General features: G+C 54.4%; 1 protein-coding gene and 1 long non-coding RNA gene across 6 annotated transcripts; one reads left to right on the forward strand and one right to left on the reverse strand.

Moving 5' to 3' along the window:
• Positions 1-305: 305 nt before the first annotated feature.
• Positions 306-2379, reverse strand: LOC128597596 (uncharacterized). The gene is made up of 3 exons (XR_008383295.1): positions 2245-2379; positions 1499-1748; positions 306-917 (listed from the first exon to the last, which is right to left on the reverse strand). It is a non-coding gene; the product is annotated as an uncharacterized LOC128597596 (long non-coding RNA).
• On the forward strand, positions 2370-20930 carry IGSF9 (immunoglobulin superfamily member 9). 5 transcript variants are annotated; one of them, XM_053608091.1, is made up of 21 exons: positions 2370-2494; positions 5072-5329; positions 5534-5722; positions 10438-10590; positions 11332-11486; positions 11757-11874; positions 13533-13674; positions 13775-13920; positions 14012-14154; positions 15586-15726; positions 16211-16327; positions 16528-16678; positions 16865-16988; positions 17227-17402; positions 17648-17898; positions 18080-18164; positions 18246-18422; positions 18703-18745; positions 19025-19885; positions 20091-20218; positions 20445-20930. In XM_053608091.1, the coding sequence occupies exons 2-21, from the start codon at positions 5272-5274 to the stop codon at positions 20624-20626; spliced, it is 3540 nt and encodes a 1179-aa protein (XP_053464066.1). In that variant the 5' UTR covers positions 2370-2494; positions 5072-5271; the 3' UTR covers positions 20627-20930. The 5 variants fall into 5 exon arrangements, with proteins under 5 accessions (XP_053464066.1, XP_053464063.1, XP_053464062.1 ...); XM_053608088.1 differs by lacking the exon at positions 2370-2494 and adding an exon at positions 2588-2687; XM_053608087.1 differs by lacking the exon at positions 2370-2494 and adding an exon at positions 2919-3058.
• The last annotated feature ends 388 nt before the right edge of the window (positions 20931-21318 follow it).

The following is a 21318-nucleotide window of genomic DNA, read 5'->3' on the forward strand; positions in this document are numbered from 1 at the left end:
TATGACAGTGATACATAAAAGAGCAAGGTCACACACACTGTGACAGGCCAAGCTGGAGAGGCAGGCGGGAGCTCTACCAAGGGGGGAATTGAAGGAACAAGGCCCAACCCCTTGTGGTGCTTAGTGTCTCATTAGTACAGAAGACAGGTGAACAAAAAGTTAAATGACAACATATGAGAAACCATCCTTTTCTGATTTGACAATGGGACCAAAGCCCATGGTCAACAGAATCCCTGGAAACATATTCTTTCTTTCAACTCAGATATAATGTATTTAACATAATCCAGATTAAGAGCATTTATATGTTAATATATTACTATGGAAAATCCATATTATTTATTATTAAAGCCTCCCCCTTTCCATTCTAGAATATAGGATAGCTACATGGCAGTTCATTGATACAAGCAGTTTTAACACATCAAATACGTCACTACTAAAATTTCCTGAGTTTCCTGTGTTCAAATTTCCGGGTCTCATTCGGTGTCAAGCAATTATCTGCTCATCTATGGACAATGAGAAATTTTGCTGAATGGGAAGACCTGCGCCTAGCCATGCCAAGTAGACATCTTCTCTGAAGTCACATCATACCCTGAGTGCAGTGCTGGGGAGCAGCTCTGATTCTTCCTTCACTGGGCCTGCTGATGAGGACCCTCCAGAGAAACAGAAATGGTAGGATAGATATAGATGTAGATAGATATGATATCAATACATGAAAGGGGACTTATTAGGGGGACTGGCCTACATGATAATGAAGACTAAGTTCTACCACAGGCTGTGTGCAAGCTGGAGGCCCTGGGATGCTCAGTCCAAGTTCAAATTACCTCCCCACCAGGAAGGCTGCTGGTGTAATTCTTAGTCCCAAGGCCAGAGAACCTGGAGTTTTGATGTTCAAGAGCAAGAGGAGGAATGTGAACCAGCTGTAGGAAAGAGAAAGAGAGTGAGAAAGATAGAGAGGGAGATACAATATTTTCTACATCCTCGTCAGCAAGATAAAAAAATGTGGGCTGGCTGATACTTAGGTTAAGTTGAATCCTAGTAGGTTGACACTTTCCCAGAAGGTAATGACTATGAATCGATGACTATGAATCCTAGAGGAAAATTTTTAGTTTTGGACCTCAGGAATTATTTTTGTCAACTTTCATTTCTAACACAGTGAGGGAACAAGTTATAGAGCTACCAGTCCCTTTTCTTACCCCAAATTCTGCAATATACTTCTGAATCAGACAAAAATGAAAATAATAGTAGGAAAAAACTTCCAAAGGAAACTTATAGAAAACAATGGACATATCATAAGCTTTTAAAAATTGAAAGCCATTGGGCGGCGCCTGTGGCTCAAGGAGTAGGGCACTGGTCCCATATGCCAGAGGTGGTGGGTTCAAACCCAGCCCTGGCCAAAAACCACAAAAAAAAAAAAAAAAAAAAAAATTGAAAGCCATTTTACATCTCACCTTACAAAAAGTTATTTTGCAAATAACTCATGCAAATGAGATTAGCTTACCCTCAAGAAACCACTAGAGACAGCAGAAACGAATCGTGTGGATCAGAGGTGTTGCCAATTCCAACATGGGCACTGGAGATGGCTTCTCTCTTTGACCATCTTTTCTAGCCTTGCTTCCGAGCTCTGTCCGCTGACACATTTTCATTGCTACAGTGGGAGATTTGCTGGAGGGATGGTGGGAGACCAGCTTACTGCTCCTGCCTCTTTACTTTCTGCTCTCTCTGTGGCAAAAGCACTCAGATGTTTATACCTGGAAGAAGTTTCCATCAGTTAGTTACTAAAGTTGGTTTGGGTACCACAGAAGTACTGAGCTTTCTGGCCCAAGGTGTGATCAGATAAGGACTGGACGATCCACTGGAGGGAAGATGTGCCAGGAATTCCGATACCAAGCAGAACTCAGACCTGACGCTGCAGTGATGATTCCATATACTAAATGCCTGCTGCACTCGGTTTGAATTTTCAGTAGCTCAGACTGGGGTGGGAGCAACAGAATGGGACAGACCTGGATAGGTTAAGAAAACCCTGCATCCCTACAGCATCACCAAGCTAGAAGTTGAAACTTCCGAGGGGCAGATATACGAGGTATTCTTTAGCTTATAGGTGAAGTCTCTAAGGGGGTGGGTTTGATGAAGCAGGGTTTGGATCTGAATCCATCTCTGCCCGTGTCCTAGATGGCAAATCCTGGGTAAGTTACCTCATCTCCATGAACCTCAGTTTTCTCATCCGTCAAATGGAACTATACTTACTTTACAGGGTTCCTGCGCTGGTTATATAAGGCGTCTAGTCCAGGCTTTGGCACCTTGCAGGGCTTCAGTAAACAATTCTTTATGTCATGCCTCCCTATAAACGTCCGGTGTCGTTCCTTCCCTCTGGGCCAGTTTCTCTGGGAACGGCCTCAGAGCTGACTCCGCAACCCCGAGCTCAGAGCCCGGCCTTCCCCGGCCGTGCACCGTTGGAGGCGCCGGGCAAGATTTGGGAGCTCGCCAATGCAGACAGGTATTTCCAGTCCGGCGAGAAAAGAAATGGGTGGAGATGGAACAGGGACAGGGGAGGAGATCGGATGAGCCGGGACCAGGGAGGATCCCCTGGGAGGAGGGCGGGCAGAGGGAGCTCTTGCCCCCGGGCTCGGATTTCAACTCTAGCTGCCGCCTCCGCGGCTCACCCGTTAGCAGAGGGGAGAGGGTCGCAGGTAGGTTGCAAGGGAAGCAGGGCGTGCGCGGAGGCTGCAGCGGGCCGGCTCCGGCAGCTCCAGAGCCCCAGCCTGACCCCAGGGCCCTCCTACCGGCGGCGGGAAGCGGCCTTTCTCCCCGGTGGTCTGGAGCTCCGCGAGGGGGCGACCTGCGCCCACGTGCCTCCGAGCCCGCAGCTGTCCAAACTACAACTCCCAGGCCGCTCGGGGTCCCGCTCGCCGCCTGGCCTCGGGTCTGTTCCCATTGGCCGCCGCGGGAGGGGATTGGCGGTCTCCAGGGCGACGGGAGGCGCTCGGGGCATCCGCGGCGGGGAGGCGGGTCCGCCCCCTATTGTGTGGCCGCGCTAGTGGAGCCGAGCGGAGCGGAGCAGGTGAGGGGTGCCGTCCTGTGCGGATGGAAATGGGGTGCTGGTGAGGGCAGGGAGAGCACCGCAGAGTTGTGGGGGACAGGAGCATGCGGGGGAGTTCCAGAGAGAAATGGATTCTTTGGGGGAGCAGAAGTGGGGGAGTTCTAGGGAGTGAAGTGGAATTCCAGATGGGTGGGTGGCTGGATGGGGGCTCCCGGAGAGCTCCAGGAGTTCTGGAGGCAATGTGGGGGAGTTCTTGGTGGGTTCCAGAAGAAAGGAGGAGTTCCAGGGCACCGGAGCATGTGAGGGAGAATGGAATTGGGGGTGGGGTGGGGTATCAGGAGTGTATTGTGGGCTGAAGCTGGAGAATTCCAAGGAGGGGAATTCCCGGGAGGAAAGGATGGGGAGAAGGGAGAGATGGGGATTCTAGAGGAGAACAGAAGGGAGTTCTCTGTGGCACCGATGACCTGCTGCAATTGGAGATCAGATGTGAGAAACTGGAATTTAGGGGCTAAAGAGTAGGGGTAAGTGGGAAGGGAGGCCAGGGAGAATGAGAGAGTGCTGGATGCTGGGTCTAGAAAGGTCCGAGGAAATGGGGAAGGCCAGGGGAGTTGGGAAGACCCTGGGGACCGGGAGGAATTCTGGGGATACCTGGGTTACTAATGGTCTTGGAAAACTGAGCCAGGAGAGAGCTGGGGGCTCCTATACGCATGGAAAACAGTTTTTCAGGGAATCTAAAAACTGAAAATCCCCTAAGCAAGCTGGCTAGGAGCAGTGGGACATACTGCCAATGAATTGTCAGGAGTTAGACATAGAGGGCATTAAGTAGCAGCAAGGGGTCAGATGGCCATGTGGAGGATGTTTTATAGCCAGTCCTGAACTGTGAGGTCAAGAATGGGGTGGAGGCCTCAGAGCAGAGTCCACTTGGATTCACTAGGCCCAGGCAGGGCCCTCTGGCTACTGTGACTGTCCCAGGACCTGTGGGGCTGGAGCTATCAAGAGCTCTTGCCCTCCATGCTCCAGGGCTCATTCTCTACGCCTTAAGGACTCATGGGCTTTTTTGGCATCTTGTAGATCATGCCTCTAGGGTTGGGGAAGACAGGGCTGGCAAACCCTGGCATTCTGAGGGTATTAGAAGGGAGTGAAGGGGAGGGAGGAATTGGGGTGAGGCCCTTGGGTCGTGGTGCCTGGCAGATGGAGTGCTGCCTGGCAGCATTCTGAAGAGGAAGCGGCCCCAGTCTTCAGCCCCCGGACCTGCCCAGACCTGGAGGATGCTGCCTGGGCCCCCCATACCAGCAGGTGTGGGAGACAGCTCCGCCTCTCCTCTCCTCTCCCAAGTGCCTGACTCATTCTCTGCCTGTATGGAGAAAGGCCACAGGGCCCCCAGCTTCCAGGGCTTTCCATAGAGGCTGGGAAATGGGCAAAGGACTGTGCAAGGCAGGTGCCCAGGGACCACTTTCTGGTGGTCAAGGGGACTAGATTTGAATCCAGGGTTTGCCTTTGACTACCTGTCTACTTTGAGCAGAGAAACTCAGAGTCCTTATTTGTCACAGTGGAGTGGAAGCAATAATAGTGATTCTGTCTCACTATCTGCCACTTTGTTGTTAGGAGTAAAGAAAGAAGTGAGAGGAGGCTGGGCCATGAGCATCTTGATATTTCCCTGAAAAGTCTTTTTCCATGTGTATAAGGAATTTCCACTTTTCTCCTGGCTTAGTTTTCCAAGGCCCTTGGAAAGACCCCTTTCCAAGACCTTAGTAACCTAGGCATCCCCAGAGTTTCTGTTTCCAAAATATCTTGCCAACTCTGCCAGGTGGCAGGTAGAGGGTATGTAGCATTTCTCCACTTTTCTAGCCTCCTTGCCCAGCACTCCTCATTCCTGCAGTACTTACACCCCAGGGCTTCAAGATCTCTGGCCTCTTTGACCATTCCCCCTACCCCAATCCCCTCTCCTTCTTTTCTCTTCCTGGAGCCTTTAGCTGGGGGGTTTCTTCTGTCTCCAGTACTGACCAACTCTGTTGCCTTGCACTTTGCACTTAGATCTGGTGGGATCCAGAGAACAGCTTCCTCGGCTGTTACATGAGCCCAGCACTGACTGTCCTGAAGAGTGAGAGCTGACACCTGTTCCCTGAGGCCAAGCAGCAGGATTGACCCCCGGCTTGCCGGGCTGTGGCCATCCCTCGGCCCCTCCATCTGAGCTCCTGTGGCTGGGAGGGGCTGGGTGAGCAGCTAGCTGGGCTATGGTGTGGTGCCTCAGTCTGGCCATCCTCAGCCTGATCATCAGCCAGGGGGCTGACGGTGAGCTGGACTCTTGGGGAGCTGCCTATCAGTCCTGGGGTGGGGGTGCAAGGGAGGGCAGAGGAGGAGTGGAGTTGGTCCTGGAGAAGCTGGGGGTTCATCCCATCACCCAGAGTCTTAAGGAGCCTACAGAAATGCTGATGGAACCTCCCTCTCAGCCCTGACTCTGGTCCCTGTTGTGCCCTCATGCCACCCGCCATGCAGGTCGAGGGAAGCCTGAGGTGGTGTCTGTGGTGGGCCGGGCTGGGGAGAGTGTGGTGCTGGGCTGTGACCTGCTGCCCCCGGCTGGCCGGCCCCCTCTGCATGTCATCGAGTGGCTGCGCTTTGGACTCCTGCTTCCCATCTTCATCCAGTTCGGCCTCTACTCTCCCCGAATTGACCCTGATTACGTGGGTAAGAGTTATCCTCAGGTGGAAGGTAGAGGGTATCCACAACCAAGGTGGGCGGGGCAGGGCACAGGGCAGGGTGTGACCTCCTATTGACTGCTCTGTCCCTGCCCTAGTCCCCTCACCAGCTCCACTCCACTACCTTAGCTCTGCTTGCAAGCATGGTCCTGCTCCCAAGCAGTGTTCATTCATTGAAGAATTCATTCATTTACACACACACACACACACACACACATGCACACACACGCACCCCATAGCTTCGCTAGTTAGAACTCCATGTGGTCTGTTCCAAAGGACCTGCAGCCCTATTCCAAGCACCCATCCTAATCCTCTAAGTGCTTTTTCTACATTTCATCATGAAACCCCCAGACTCCATCCTGAGCTTCTGTGGTCTTCCCACTTGACCCCTTCCTGGTCTTGGCTCAACTTTCTTCTCTGCCCTCCCCTCCTGCATGGGCTGAAGCGTTTGCTTGAGGCTTCTTGGCTTCTAGGGAGTATGGGTTGATAGGGGTGGTGGGGGGCAGCAGGGTCGAGGTGGGCTGTGACTTCTCTGCTTCCTCAGAAAGGAAGGGTTGGGGGACTTTGGCTGCTTCTGAGTACAGAGGAGTGAATGTACAGAAGGGGTGGGCTGGGAGGGCCTGGACTCCCCAAGGTCAGTGAATGGATGGGGCCAGATTAGATTGCTGCTTTAGGCAGTTCCTGTACAGGCCTCCCTGGGGACCTCGGCCTCACCCCAGCTGGCCCCCTAGAGTGATTTGGCTTCCTCCTAATCCCAGATGGAGCCTTAATCTGAGCAGTTTAGCTCCAGGTCTCAGAGGGGGAGGGGGGAGGTACTAAGGATGGATCTAGGTTGTCGGGCAAAACATTGTCTTCTTGCCTCTTCTTCAGAGGGGAAACCCAGGAAGGGGCACCGGGGAAGAGGACCCCTACCTTTTCCCTCTTTAGTTTGAATCCTGAGGGAAACCCTGGGATTGGCTGAGCCCTTGCCTTGGGGTGGGCTGAGCAGAGAAGGGAGGAGGTGCAGGCAGGTGCTGCAGGAGGGGAGAGTTTATTTTCAAACTGGGGGCAGTTATTGGCAAACAGCCCAGTGGGAGTGGATGTGTCTACACAAGCCCATGGGAATTAATGAAAGCAGGCCCTAATTAGCACAAGTGGAGAAAAAACGGCTGCGTCCGCCAGCCCTCCCTCCCGGCTTCTGCCTGCCTGGCCTGGGAGGAGTTTGGGGCCACTGAGGCTGGACAGATTTAAAGTGTTGCCTGGCTGGGAGTGCAGGGGGTAGGAGGAGGAGGGCTGGTCCTGGGCCTCCACCAGGGAGGAGTGAAACTCTTCCTCCTCCCCTCAGCTTCTGGCCTGTCTTGAGGTCCCCTGGGCAGAGATGCCAGTGGAAGGTTGACGACTTTGTCTACCTGATGGTTTTCCTTCCATCTCTGTCTTGTTCCTTGGCTGTGAGCAGTAATCTCTGATGCTTTCTTCCTACCTTCCCCGTTCTTCCCACCCCTGCCCTGGCTGGAGCTCCTGTCTTGCCAGAGCTGGTTAAGGGACTCTAGAGGGAGGCCCCTGAGCCCATTAACCCTTTTACCGCCTCACAGTGTGGAAGGGGCCTCTCAGCCTTTGTATGGGGGACTCAGAACTGCAGTTGCTAAGCAACAGGAGGTAGAGGTTGCTAGGGACAATGCCGTTCTGTCATAAACCCTCTGGGCAGTGAAGGGGAGATGGGACTGGGACTGTCATGAGACTGGTGGCCTAAAATGTGTGAGGAACCCCAAGAGAGTTTTGGAGCATTAGAGCCACACCAAAGGGAGAGCTTCCAATCTTTGAGGACTCTAGGAGCCATCTAGCAGAAGAGACTGGGTTTATCAACTAGTACAAAAGTAGTAAACAGTACAAAACAAGCTGGGACTAAATAGTGGGATTAAATTAGCCCAACACCAGGCCCACAGAGTGCCTGTGTGGTGACTGTGACCAGGCCTCAGGAGGGGGAGACGGAGAGAGGCTTTTTGTAACTTTTGTGGTATATTTCTTGGGAGTTTCAAGATGCCCCAAACAGGAGGAGGGACACGTGTTTTGTCTTGTCCTGAATTGTTTGATAAAAATCAGTTCTCTTGTTCTCCACTTAGAATTCCCCTGTTTGCTTAGATAGCTCCCCTTTCCACTTCTCATCCTTCAAGACCCTCTGCCTAGTCACATCTTCCCAGAAGCCTTCTTTACTCCACTTGCTTCATAGTGCACTGTCTGGGCACAGTTAACACCATTTTTTGAACTTCTGTGAACTTGCCTGTGGTTTCCCTGCCTTCTGAGAGTTTGAAAGAGCAGACACTATCTCCTTGACATGCCCCTGTGTGGGGCAAGATCTGAAGTTCATGGGACTTTGGCCCTGCAGGTGTAGTAGGAAAGGCCTCAAAGAGATGGGCCCAGCACTCAGGAGAACTCAGGACTGCAGCCCTGATCATCTGCCTGTTCTTCTCTAACATGGCAGGTCTAGCAGATCTCACAGAAAGTTAGGACAGGCAGTATGCTTTGTTGGCTATTCTGATTAATGTGTGGAACTGTTACCCACTGGCTACCAACATCTCCCAAGCGAGAATGCCCTGATTGTTTTCGGTGGCCTGAAAGTCAATCGATTCTAACCCCAGTGTTCAGGGTAAAGCACGTTGCATCTGCAGAAAGAAGGCCAGTGATTTTGAATAGGAACTTAACATCAGTTCCTTTATCTATAATGAAATTCTTAGGGAGACTGAATATGGTGATAATGCCTAACACTACGTGGCTCAGTCTCCCTTCCCTCTTCCTCCTCTGTTCAGCTAGAAGATTGGCATAGTGAAATGTCACCCTCATATGGGCCGCAGAAAAGGCTGCAGTCTGGAGTCTGGGGGGCTCAGTGGCCGGGTAGATTAGGGTTTTTGAGGAATCTTGCTGGTGGGTGGAAATGTATGATTATGTTAAATATTTACCTGCTAGGCCTAGTCTTATCTGCTGGGTGGAGATTTAAACATCTAGCTCTTTAAGCAGGTCCACCCATTCTAGAGAACCCACACCCTGAGCTCAGCTTTAGTAGTAAAAAGACCCTTGCCTAAGACCACGAAGCCCGCCTCAACATAAGCCTTGTCCTTTCCCCCCTCAGGCTTAGATTCTGATTCAGAAAGGTCACTATATCAGTAGAATGGAAGCATGTTGGAGGGGCTTCAGAATTTCTTAACAAGAAATTCTTAATTTAGAAGAATTTAGAAGGGCTGGGTTGGGCACAGTGCTGGTTGGTTGGATGAGCATAACACCAAGGGACTTGTGCTGCCTTTGCATACTCTGTGAGATTTAGAAAAGGCCATTTGTCCATATCAGAGGTCAAGGTGGGGGTGAGCAACTGGTGACAGTGGAGGGGAGTAGGCTGGAGGCAGGAGACCTGAGAGTAGGCTACCTGAGAAACCCATGGAGACATGCTACAGGTGTACAGGTGGGGGTGGCAGAGAAAGAAACACATCCGTAGAGGTGGCAGTTGAAAGATGCAGTGAACACACGGACATGCGGAGTGATAGAGGGGTCTAGGTGGTCACTGGTTTCTGGCAGGATGATTTAGTGCATGAGAAGCTATTCACCAAGGCAGGGAAAGAAGGGAAAGCATGTGTGTGACCAGGTGAGGGACAGGGCCGGGGCTTGAGTGCAGGCTTCTGATCCCAAATTCGGAGCTTATTTATTTGTTCGACAGCCTTTATTTGAGCACCTACTGATGCCGGGCACCGTGCTGCACCCCCCCCCCACATTTTCTCTCCCCTCCACCCCATCCCAATTTTTTTTCTTTCATTTTTACAAATGAAGAAACTGAAATAGAGAGAGAGGCTAAATCACTTGCCCAAAGGAGTGTGCAGCAGAGCTGGGCTTGTGTTGGTCTATCTGGCTCCCCGGTGTATGCCTATCTCACTGGGCTACACTGTCAGGGATGCACAGAGCTGCCTGGGGTGCAGGGCTCCAGACTGGGAGGGTGCTGAGATTGAGTGGACACCATAGTCTGAGCCTGGCAGTGCCATGTGGATGCTGACTCAGGGTGGTATTGGGGTGTCTGTGTTATGACTGTGTGGCTTTGTGGAGCTCTATGTGGTCGGTCAGCTGGGGCCTGAGTGCCCTGGGGCATGGAGGGGATGGGATGAGGAGGCTGCTGACTTTGCTGCTGGGCTGGGCTGGACTCTGGCCACCCTAAGGCGCTTAGGCTGCTGATAATAGCGCTGAGGGATTAGGGGCTTTGGCAGGCGGGGTCTGTGTCCCTGCTAGGGCCTCAAACATGGCTGAGGTTTTCAGGGGCAGAGTCCTCTGGCAGGAGGAATACTCCTGGGAGTCCATCCATGCCCTGTGCCTATAAAAAGAGCCCAAGTGTGAATAGATCTTATGAGAATCCAGAGGAACTAAGTGCTGGCTCTTTTCACCAACCTCCCCTGACAGTCCTGAGCACCAGCTGCAGTTCAGTGGAAGACCTCGTGCACCTGCTGTCCCTCTGGGCTTCTCTTGTGTAGATTGGGTCCTAGCAGCTGAAGGGCAGAGGCAGTCAGAGAGGCTGAATGGAGGGACCTCCCCTGAATGACCTCCACCCCATCTGTACCTCTCTGGACCTCACTCTTTCAGGATAACTGGGAGAGACTGAGCCTGTTCTTGACCTCTGAGAATGACTAGGGTGACTAGGTGTTGGGGCCGTCTATGGGGCCCCTTCAGCACCTCTGATTCAAGCTCCTCCCCCAGGACGAGTCCGCCTGCAGAAGGGGGCATCTCTCCAGATCGAGGGGCTCCGGGCGGAAGACCAGGGCTGGTACGAGTGCCGCGTTCTCTTCCTGGACCAGCACAGGCCTGAAGACGATTCTGCTAACGGCTCCTGGGTGCACCTGACAGTCAATTGTATGAAGCTGGGGAGCAGGCACTGGAGAAGGGCAGGGAGGAGGCTGATGGGGACCTCTGGCAGAAAGGGGAAGGAGAGGTTCTGTTTCCATCCCACAAGCAGTTCCAATGCCCCACCCTTCCTGGCAGGCCTTGTTTGCTTACTTAGTGGTTACATCTTATCCGACCCCCATTCCCTGCTCTTACCCTTTCAGTTCTCCAAATCAAATCAGCCTCCTAGGCTCTATGTTGAGAACTTCTCTCTCTTTCTTCCCTACTGGCTCCCTAGCCATAGCAGAGGGTCAGGGAGAGGGGCTCATGGGCCCTGACTGAAGCACAGCTCACACACATCAGGCCCGTTGTTTGCGAAAGTCCTTTTCACCCAGCACCTCACTCCTTCTCACTCCTAAGAGGGAAAGAAATCATAATTGTTCTTCCATAGAGGAACAGAGAAGCTGGGCCATGCCACCGATTGGGGGTAGAGTCTAGGACCCCAGCCTCTTGACTTCCAGAACAGTGCTCTTCTGGGGGGCACTTAGCTCTCCCAGGCTCAGACCCCAGGCAGCGTGTGGGGATGGGCTGCTGCAAGCCTTTCTTGGGCCTGGGTACAGCAGAGTGGCCCTGGGCTGGGGAGTCCTATGCAGCTGGGTGGGCTGGTGGGCAGAAGGATCAGCCCTGAGTGATCTGTCTCCCTGGCCCGCGGACACTACTCTTTGGGCTGCTAGCACCTTTGGCAGCCCCTGATGTCTTTCTCCCCTGCAGCGCCCCCTCAATTTCAGGAGACGCCTCCTCCGGTGTTGGAAGTGAAGGAACTGGAGCCTGTGACCCTGCGTTGTGTGGCCCGGGGCAGCCCCCAGCCTCATGTGACCTGGAAGCTCCGAGGACAAGACCTTGGCCAGGGCCAGGGTCACGTGCAAGTGAGTCCTGGGGCTGGGTAAAGTAGGCCAGATAGAGGGGAAGGTGAGGTCTGGGAATGAGGCTGGAGGATAGTAGGGGCAAAGACCAGGCTGGAAGGTGGGCGGGAGGAGGGGTTTGTCTTGGCTTCCCTGAGCCTGGGGTGCTGCCTCCCTCTGCTGGTGAGCCTCGGAAGTGCAGGGTCTGAGGCCAGAAGGGAGCAGGGGATACAGGGTGGCGGTGGGATAGGGAAATGGTGAGGGAGGGACTTTCCTCATCTACTCTTTCTGTAGCTGCAGAACGGGACGCTGTGGATTCAGAGGGTGGAGCGAAGCAACTCTGGGGTCTACACCTGCCAAGCCACCAGCACTGAGGGCAGCACCACCCACGCCACACAGCTGCTGGTGCTAGGTGCTCACTGGTGGGAGGGATGGGGTCCAGGGACACTTAAGAAGACTGACCTGTGGCTGGGGAGGTGCTTGGCAAGGATGGGGAAGAGACTTGCACCTGAGGGCAGGACCCCATGGAAAGTGAGGTCCTCCCAAAGCAGACTACTTTTCTAAAACCAGCACCTTAATTTTTTTTTTTTTTTTTTTTTGTAGAGACAGAGTTTCACTTTATTGTCCTTGGTAGAGTGCCATGGCGTCACACAGCTCATAGCAACCCCCAACTCCTGGGCTTAGGCTATTCTCCTGCCTCAGCCTCCCGAGTAGCTGGGACTACAGGCGCCCGCCACAACGCCCGGCTATTTTTTTGTTGCAGTTTGGCCGGGGCCGGGTTTGAACCCGTCACCCTCGGTATATGGGGCCAGTGCCCTGCTCACTGAGCCACAGGCGCCGCCCACCAGCACCTTAATTTTAAGACCCATCACTATTTAGTGCTCAGCAGTGTGTTCCGGTGGGTGGGCAGGAGTCCTTGTTAGGCCTGAGCCACGTAGCCCCCACTCCAGTTCCTCATCTTTATGATTCATAGCCCTCTTTCAGGACTGCCACATGAATTTAATTTGGTTCAGCCGAGGATGAGGAGGGCACATAGTAATTCCTGACCAAGACCTTTCCTTCAGGAGGAAAGCTGAGAAGTACAAGGCCTGGGCTTTGCCTTCATAGGGCCTCTTCTCTATGTGGGGAGATAGGACTAATGGAGAGACAGCGAGAGTTCTCCACGGTACTGAGAGAAAGCGCTGGGGAGTGGGTAAGGGTGTAGTCTGGTGTCGGGAAGGCCTGAACATAAATCTTTCCTCCCCTGCTGTCCTGGGGCCAAGTCTCTCTGCCTCACAATCTCTCTGCCTCCGAGCCTCCCATTCTTCGTCTATAAGATGAAGATGGTGCACTTTGCCTGTCAGCTTGTAGCCTACCTCCTCTTACTTGTGCAGTAATCAGGAGGTTTTGCAGGGGGTATGTGGGTGGGCCAGGCCCTCGGGAAGGGCATTTCAGACCAGCGAGTATAGAGAGCAAAAGCATGGAGATGGGGTGGGCCTGGCATGGGGACAGCCACCTGCCCATGCCTAAGGGTTGACATGGAAAGATGGTTGGCCAGGAAGGGAGGGGTTGAGTCTCAGAGGCCCACATGGCTGGGTCAGGAAGTTTAAGCTCAATGTGGTCAGAGCCAGGAGCTGCTGCAGGTTCTTGAACAGAGTGTTCTGTGGCCAAGAGGCCATTTCTGCATGAATGGCCATAACAGCAGCAATAGGGGAGAGGTCTGCAGCATCTTGGGGTGAGGTATTGGGGACTGGGGTTAGGGCATGAGGCATAGAGGTGATTTCAGCTGTGCCTGGCAGGGATACAAAGGCTAAATGGGGAAGAGCCCCAGACACACACAGTGTGTAGGCAGGGGAACTGGGTGAACCAGATTGCCCCTGGTGGGACAGGGAGAATTTGGGAAGTTAGTCTCTGCGAGAGGATGAACTTTTATCACATACAAGGGAGAGGTTCTGTTTTAGTTCCCCAGAGCCCTATAACAGCCAGCCCTGTATTCCAGAGGGCAGAGCCAGGAAGAGTTGTAGAAGCGTCCTCCAGGTTCTGAGAAGACTATGGGCTGAGGCCACCTCCCTCCCCTGGTGCTTCCCACAGGACCTCCCGTCATCGTGGTGCCCCCCAAGAACAGCACCGTCAATGTCTCCCAGGATGTCTCCCTGGCCTGCCAGGCTGAGGCATACCCTGCTAACCTCACCTACAGCTGGTTCCAGAATGGCATCAATGTCTTTCACATCAGGTGGGCTCACTCACGTTAAGAGGGGTGGAGGTGGACAGTCTGTGAGGAGCCCCTTGGTTAGGCCAGGCCTGGCCTCCCCCTCACATGTGCCATATCACAGTCGGCTGCAGTCCCGTGTGCGGATCCTGGTGGACGGGAGCCTGTGGCTGCAGGCTGTGCAGCCCGACGATGCCGGCCACTATACCTGTGTGCCCAGCAATGGCCTCCAGCATTCACCCTCAGCCTCTGCCTACCTCATTGTGCTCTGTAAGCCTGATCCCAGCTCCTTCCCCAGCCTGCTCCCCTGCCCTGGGCCAAGCCAAGCCCCCTCCCCCAACTTGCCACTACTTTCCCTCAGACCCAGCCCAGGTGACAGCCATGCCTCCCGAGACACCCCTGCCCATAGGCATGAAGGGAGTGATCCGGTGCCCAGTTCGTGCTGACCCCCCACTGCTGTTTGTCAGCTGGACCAAGGATGGGCAGGCCCTGCAGCTGGACAAGGTATAGGCTTGGGGCAGGGGCAGGAAGATTTCAGCTTGGTGATATTCTGTTTAGTGCAGCTTAATCCAATTCAGTGACTAGGGAACATGCATTTCTTTTGTAGAATTTAGTTTGTGCTACAAGACATGTTTGCATAGGCAACGTTATGCCCCTAAGGGGAAATATCTTGGTTTAAGATGCAGCTGGTTGTGTTTCTTATTTGAAAAAGGTGAGAGATGACTTCTGGGGAAAATAATGGCATTGAGTTGGGCAGCAGAATAGAAGGTTGTTTTGTGTGAGGACTGGGGAACTGTGTGTCCTGGGAGAATGGGCACTTCTTGCCAGGTGCCATGTGCAGGGGGATAAGTGGAGACAGGGGCAAGGAGACCTCCATCTTTACTGAGGGCACTGTGGCAGGAGGAGAGTGACACAGACAATCTGCTGGACGGCTGAGAGTGGAGTAAGTGCCTTCCACTTAGATCAGCAACAGGTCCTGGGACTTTGGCGATGGGTCTTAAAGGGTAGATCGTCATCCCACCACCAAAACCAAGGCCTAGAGGCAGGATATAGTAGAGTGTGTTTAGGGAATAATGAATTGCCTGGTTGGGGGGAGTGGGAGTGCCTGTAAGGACATGAATGGTACAGAGAAAGCTGGAAAGACAGGCTCAGGCCAAAAGAAAGACTCATGGATGCCAAGTTAGTATTACCTCATTCCAAGGTGCTTGGGATCTTTTGTCTGCAGAGCCTATAAATTCCTTGAGGACTAGTGTTGCATCTTTTAATTGTAGCATGTCCTCAAGTCTTCTAGAATAGTAGTAGTACCACTATTGTAGTACGTACTCAGTACGTTTTTGTTGAATGTTTAAAAAAAAAAGTCGAAAGGCCGTGGGAGCCAGTAAAGCGGGACTTGAGTGTGGCAGGTGGAATGCAGCAAGGGAAAGCAGATGTAGGAGGGGCAGGTCGGGGGCTGTTGAAATGGTCCAGGTGACAGGTTATGAAGTCTTAGTTAGATGGCCATGAAGATGGATGAGCCCTCTGCCCAAGAAGACGGGCTTAGTGAGGGTTTAGCTACAGGGAGGGAGGGAAAGCGGTCAGACTTTTGCAAAGATGCCTTAATATAGGAATGGGAGCTGGTTTGGGGTGAAAGACACTGAATATTGTGGAGCACTGGAAAGAGAGCTCAGGGAGGTTCCAGCAGGCATGGCTGAACTCCAGGGGTCACCCTTCACTGTTTTCTGTGACTTGAGGTCACAGCCTCACACCATTGGTAGTGGTAGTGGTCCCTCCAAAGGAGAGAGAGAAGGGAAGGATGAATTCAAAGGGGTCAGGCCTAGACATGGAGCTGTAGCGTCCTCTGCATGGGTAGGTCTCAGGAAGCCTTCCTCGCATGTTGTCATCGTGGTCTTGCCTCTGCTGAGTTTCTTTCTCTTGTATGTCTCTCCTTTGTTTCAGTACCCTGGCTGGTCCCAGGGCACAGAGGGCTCACTGATCATCGCCTTGGGGAATGAGGATGCCCAGGGAGAATACACCTGCACTCCCTATAATAGTCTGGGCACTGCTGGGCCCTCCCCAGTGACCCGCGTGCTGCTCAAGGTGAGGTGCAGGGTGCACTGGCACCTGCAATAGCAGCCTGTCTGAGCCAGGCTGATGGGTGGAGTGAGGCCACACACAGGGGAGAGGCCTGTGTTTCCCACGGTGGCCACAGCAGCAGTTATCAGATGCTGTCCCAGAGGTGGCATATATGTAGTAGAGATGGCACTGGGGAGGTGGGACATCAGTCACCCCCAAGAAAGATCCCTGACTGCCCCCGTGCTCACTAATGCTGACCATGCTGCCTCCCTCTCTGGGGCTCTGTAGAGGCTGATGTACTTCCGATGCCAGCCCAACCCACCAGTGCTTACTACCCCACCCCCAAACTCTGCCTGCTGGGGAATAGACAGAGAGGTAGAGAGAAACTGAGACAGAAACAGAAACATCCAGCTTCAAGGAACCTAGAGAGGGGAGTAGCCAACCTTGACAGTGATGTAAGAGAGGCAGGAGGAGAGGGGCCCCTCCCAATGCCAGCTCTGGCTTACAGGCTCCCCCAGCTTTTATAGAAAGGCCTAAGGAAGAATATTTCCAAGAAGTAGGGCGGGAGTTACTCATCCCTTGTTCTGCTCGAGGGGACCCTCCTCCTGTTGTCTCCTGGGCTAAGGTAAGGCCCCGACTCACTCTGCTTCTATTTGTGCCCACTATTCCACTGCCTCTCTGTGCCCCTGGCCATTCTGTGGGAAGGAGGGTGTGGGGAGGAGAGGCTGTTGGAGGCAGGAGGAATTGAGCTGCCCGGAGAGATGAGGGGCGCCTTTGGTGAGGGGTGGCTGCGTGTGTCCTCAGGGCTGACCAGTGGTTCTGTAGGTGGGCTGGGGGCTGCGTGGCCAGGCCCAAGTGGACAGCAACAGCAGCCTTATACTGCGACCATTGACCAAGGAGGCCCATGGGCGCTGGGAATGCAGTGCCAGCAATGCTGTAGCCCGAGTGGTCACCTCCACAAATGTCTACGTGCTGGGTTAGTGGCTGGAGTATGCGCTGGGCACTGGGAGAACCACATGAGATAGGAGGCCCAGATGGGAGATCGTGGGGGTGGGGCCCCTGGGATGGTTGGTGGAGGTTAGAGGCCCTGGGATCCCTTTGCTTTCCACCCTCCACAGGGCCCTGACTATTACTCCCCATCTCGCTTTTCCCCCCTACCCAGGCACCAGTCCCCATGTTGTCACCAATGTGTCTGTGGTGCCTTTGCCCAAGGGTGCCAATGTCTCCTGGGAGCCTGGCTTTGATGGTGGCTACCTGCAGAGGTTCAGTGTCTGGTACACCCCACTGTGAGTGGCCTGCCTCTGCCCCAGCCTCACCTTTCCCCCTCTCCACCCTAAAATCCTCTGTCCTCTGCCCTTTCCCCAGCCCTCTATAGCTGGCACCAGCCCTGCTGCCCTGTCTTCAGACTTGGAGGTGTTCAGGGCCCAGGTCCTGAGATCTCAGATGGTTAAGAAGAGTGGGGTGGTCAGCTTGCTGGACTCCAGACCTTCCTGGTCTTCCTGGCCATTTCCTCATGTCCCCCAGGGCCAAGCGTCCTGACCGAGCCCACCATGACTGGGTGTCCTTGGCTGTGCCTATCGGGGCTGCTCACCTCCTGGTGCCCGGGCTGCAGCCCCACACCCAGTACCAGTTCAGTGTGCTGGCCCAGAACAGGCTGGGGAGTGGGCCCTTCAGTGAGATTGTCTTGTCTGCTCCTGAAGGTGAGGCCTCTTGCCCTAAAGTGGCAGAGACATGGGTGGGATAGGCTGGCTGGGGAAGCTGGGATAGGGGAGGGTCTGGGTGAGAGGGGATGGGGTGCTGGGCAGCTTGGGGTACAGAAGGGTGTGTGAAGGATGATTCGAGCTTGTCTTTAGGGGCCCTGAGGAGAAGGGTTGGGTATTGTGGACTGTAGAAGGCCAGAAGAGGGGCAGGATGAGAAACGCGATTTGCCTATCGTCCTATTCAGGGCTTCCTATCACAACAGCTGCTCCCAGGCTTACCCCGACAGAGATACGGCCTTCTCTGTCCCCTCCACGAGGTCTGGTAGCAGTGAGAACATCCCGGGGGGTACTTCTGCATTGGGATCCCCCAGAACTGGTCCCTAAGAGACTAGATGGCTACATCTTGGAAGGACGGCAAGGCTCCCAGGGCTGGGAGGTGCTGGACCGGGCCGTGTCTGGCGCGGAAACACAGCTGCTGGTGCCAGGCCTCATCAAGGTATGTGCAGGAGCAGCGTCCTCCATTCCTCAAACCCCACCTTCCAACTGGATTTGACCATCTTTGGCTCCCACATGTCCTGGCTCACCCTTTTGTCCCACTTGCAAAGTTCTTCTCGGTGAGGCTGGGATGGTCAATGCCAGCCCTAACCTCCATCCTGGACACCATCCCCAACTTCCAGGATGTCCACTATGAATTCCGCCTGGTGGCCTTAGCAGGAAGTTATGTCAGCGACCCCAGCAACACCGCCAATGTCTCCACTTCCGGTGAGAACCGGTAGGGATAGCAGGGTGCGGGGGACTGCGAGGCTCTTGATCCGCTGACTTTCCCGCACGGCCCCTGCCTAGGCCTAGAGGTCTACCCGTCGCGTATGCAGCTGCCGGGCCTCCTGCCCCAACCTGTGCTGGCAGGCCTGGTGGGCGGGGTCTGCTTCCTGGGCGTGGCCGTCCTCGTGAGCATCCTGGCTGCTTGCCTCATGAACCGGCGCAGGGCGGTTCGTAGAAGACGAAAACGCCTCCGCCAAGGTAGTCCCTTCCGCCCCATCAGTCCCGCCTGAGTACTGGGGGCCGGGCCCACCAGAAGGACTCAGCCCCCTCTTCTCCTTTCCACCCCCCACGCCTGGAGGACCATCCTCTCACCTGCGGGGCTCAGGTGCATTCCCACAGTCCTGCGTACTGAATTGCCTAAGCTTTTCCCAGCCGTATAGGGTTGAGAGCCTGATGTTGGGGTGAGAGGGTCAGGCCCTGGGGCCCTGGAAGAGTTTGAGTTTCACCTGTGTCCCCTCCTGTTCTCACGCCCTAACAGATCCACCTCTTCTCTTTTCCCCGCCCCGGAAGTCAGCTTCACAGTAAGTAACTGCATCCCCTTGGCTTCTGCCTTTCTATTTGTACGCATCAGTGTCCTTTGCTTCTTTTTCTGCACCTTGGGGTGGGGGCAAGAAGGTGGGTGCGAGGACCCAGCCCCGTCCAGTGCTGCTTGTACCTTCCCTCCACCCTCCTACCGAATTGGTCCTGTGGTTGCTTACTTTCCCAGCCCTGCACTATTGTGCACCATACCGCTCAAGCCTGGCTCTCAGAGGGGGATTGTCTCCCTACTACGGACCCTGATCTCCGCCCCATCCTTCCAGCTCTGCTCCGGGATCCGACAGTCCAGACAGCGTGGTGAAGCTGAAACTCCAGGGTTCCCCAGTTCCCAGCTTGCGCCAGAGTCTGCTCTGGGGAGAGCCCGCTGGACCTCCCAGCTCCCATACGGATCCTCCTTCTGGACGGGGACCTTTACCCCTGGAGACCATTTGTCGCGGCCCAGATGGGCGCTTTGTGATGGGACCCACCGTGGGGGCCTCCCAAGAAAGATCAGGCTCAGAGCAGGCAGAACCTCAGACTCCAGACCGGCGTCTGGCCCGGTCCTTTCACTGCAGCAGCAGCAGTCCCAGTGGGGCACCCCAGCCCCTCTGCATCGCAGACATCAGCCCTGTGGTGCCCCCTCCAGCAGCACCGCCCAGTCCCCTTCCAGGTCCGGGACCCCTGCTTCAGTACCTGAGCCTGCCTTTCTTCCGGGAGATGAATGTGGATGGGGACTGGCCCCCTCTTGAGGAGCCTGGCCCTGCTGCCCCACCAGATTATATGGATACCCGGCCCTGCCCCACCTCATCTTTCCTTCCGCCCCCAGACTCACCACCTATGTCCACCAGGGCAGCACTTCCTGGGACTGTGGTACGGGCTGTGGCTGCCCTGGAGGCCCCTTACACAGCCCTGGCTGATTGGACATTGAGGGAGCGGCTGCTGCCAAGCCTGCTTCCTGCCGCCCCTCGGGGTAGCCTTACAAGCCAGAGCAGTGGGCGGGGCAGTGCCTCTTTCCTGCGGCCCCCCTCCACAGCCCCCTCTGCAGGAGGCAGCTACCTCAGCCCTGTTCCTGGAGACACCAGCAGCTGGGCCAGTGGCCCTGAGAGGTGGCCCCGAAGGGAGCATGTGGTGACAGTAAGCAAGAGGTGTGAGGACAGTCCCCCATCCCTACCCTGACCCCGGTCCTGTCCTGCCATTCCAGACCTCCCCACTCCTCCACCTTCTCTGTTCCATGTGCACCCTGGGAACAGGAGACCATGCCTCTTTTTAGAAGCTTTTGTTGAGATCCAAAGATTTCCACAGGAAACCCATGGCCAACTCTTCCACCCACATGTTTGTCACTTTTAACAGGAGGAACACATCAGTGGATGAGAACTATGAATGGGACTCAGAATTCCCCGGGGACATGGAACTGCTGGAGACTATGCACCTGGGCTTGGCCGGATCCCGGTTCCGACCTGACACTGAGCCAGAGCTAGGTATGTGAGCCCTCCAGAAAGGCAGGCACTTCTGGCAGCCCTGTCCCACACCCCCCATCACCTGAGGACTCGTCTGTTTAGTCAGGCCCTTTGCCCCAGGCTTCTCCACTCTAGATAAGGACTTACTCCCTTGGTGTAACGGCACTGAAGAGCGTAGGGTGCTTGCATCTGAGCCTTACACTCAGTGAACGCCACGGCTTCTGTCATTGTCTTGCCCCCTCTGCAGGTCCAAAGATCCCAGAGGAGGGCTGTCTCCTGAACACTGCCCATGCTACTGGCCCTGAGGCCCGGTGTGCTGCCCTCCGGGAGGAATTCCTTGCCTTCTGCCGCCGCAGGGATGCTACTAGGGCTCGGCTACCTGCCTATCGACAGCCAGCCCCGCACCCGGAACAGGCCACTCTGCTGTGAACACCCTTAATGTGAAGCTGGGCAAGGACATGTGGATCCGCAGAGGAGGCCCCCAATAAGATCTAGCTCCAAACTAGGGCACTGACCTTGGCCCTTTGGTGCCCAGGCATAAACCCTGATAGTGAGTTTGGGTGAGGTTGGTGTGAGATGTATGTGTTGATCCCATAGGTGAGTCTGGGGATTGGAACAGGGATCATAGGTCTGCCCCTTTGTGTGTGTGTATCTGTGTGTGTATGTGTATGGGTGTGGGTTTGGTATTTGTGGTGTGGGTGAAGTTTTTTTTTACAGGTGAATAAAGAAAGTTTGAAAGATATTTCTGTGTGTTATCTATCTGGCTTTGAATCTAAAAGGGAGGTGGGGAAATCCCTGGGTCCTTAAAGACGAGGGGGATCTTCCTGAATGAATAGGGCTGCATTCAACATTCATTCAAGAAGTGCCTACTGAAGTCAGCTACGAAAGACCAGCCATTGAACTAGATGCTGAGAAAAATACAAGTTTTCGAAGACATGCCTTTGCCCTTGGGGAGTTATTTCTAGTCAGTGAGGCAGACAAGTAAAGAAATAGTTACAGTATGATGTGATAAGTTCTGAGATAAAGCTGTCTGTTGATTATTATGGCAGCACAACAGAAGGAGTTCAGCTCAAGGCAACAGATACTCAGTGAATGATTACAGTGTGTGCTGGGACAAATGG

Source organism: Nycticebus coucang, chromosome 10 (assembly GCF_027406575.1).
Source record: "Nycticebus coucang isolate mNycCou1 chromosome 10, mNycCou1.pri, whole genome shotgun sequence".
NCBI lineage: Eukaryota > Metazoa > Chordata > Mammalia > Primates > Lorisidae > Nycticebus > Nycticebus coucang.

Excerpts from the sequence above, each read along its gene's own strand:
- IGSF9 (XM_053608091.1), top strand. The coding sequence starts at position 5,272 with ATGGTGTGGTGCCTCAGTCTGGCCATCCTCAGCCTGATCATCAGCCAG. Across the intron at positions 5,330-5,533 it reads CATCAGCCAGGGGGCTGACG|GTCGAGGGAAGCCTGAGGTG; the intron begins GTGAGCTGGACT and ends CCCGCCATGCAG. Across the intron at positions 18,423-18,702 it reads ACGAAAACGCCTCCGCCAAG|ATCCACCTCTTCTCTTTTCC; the intron begins GTAGTCCCTTCC and ends ACGCCCTAACAG.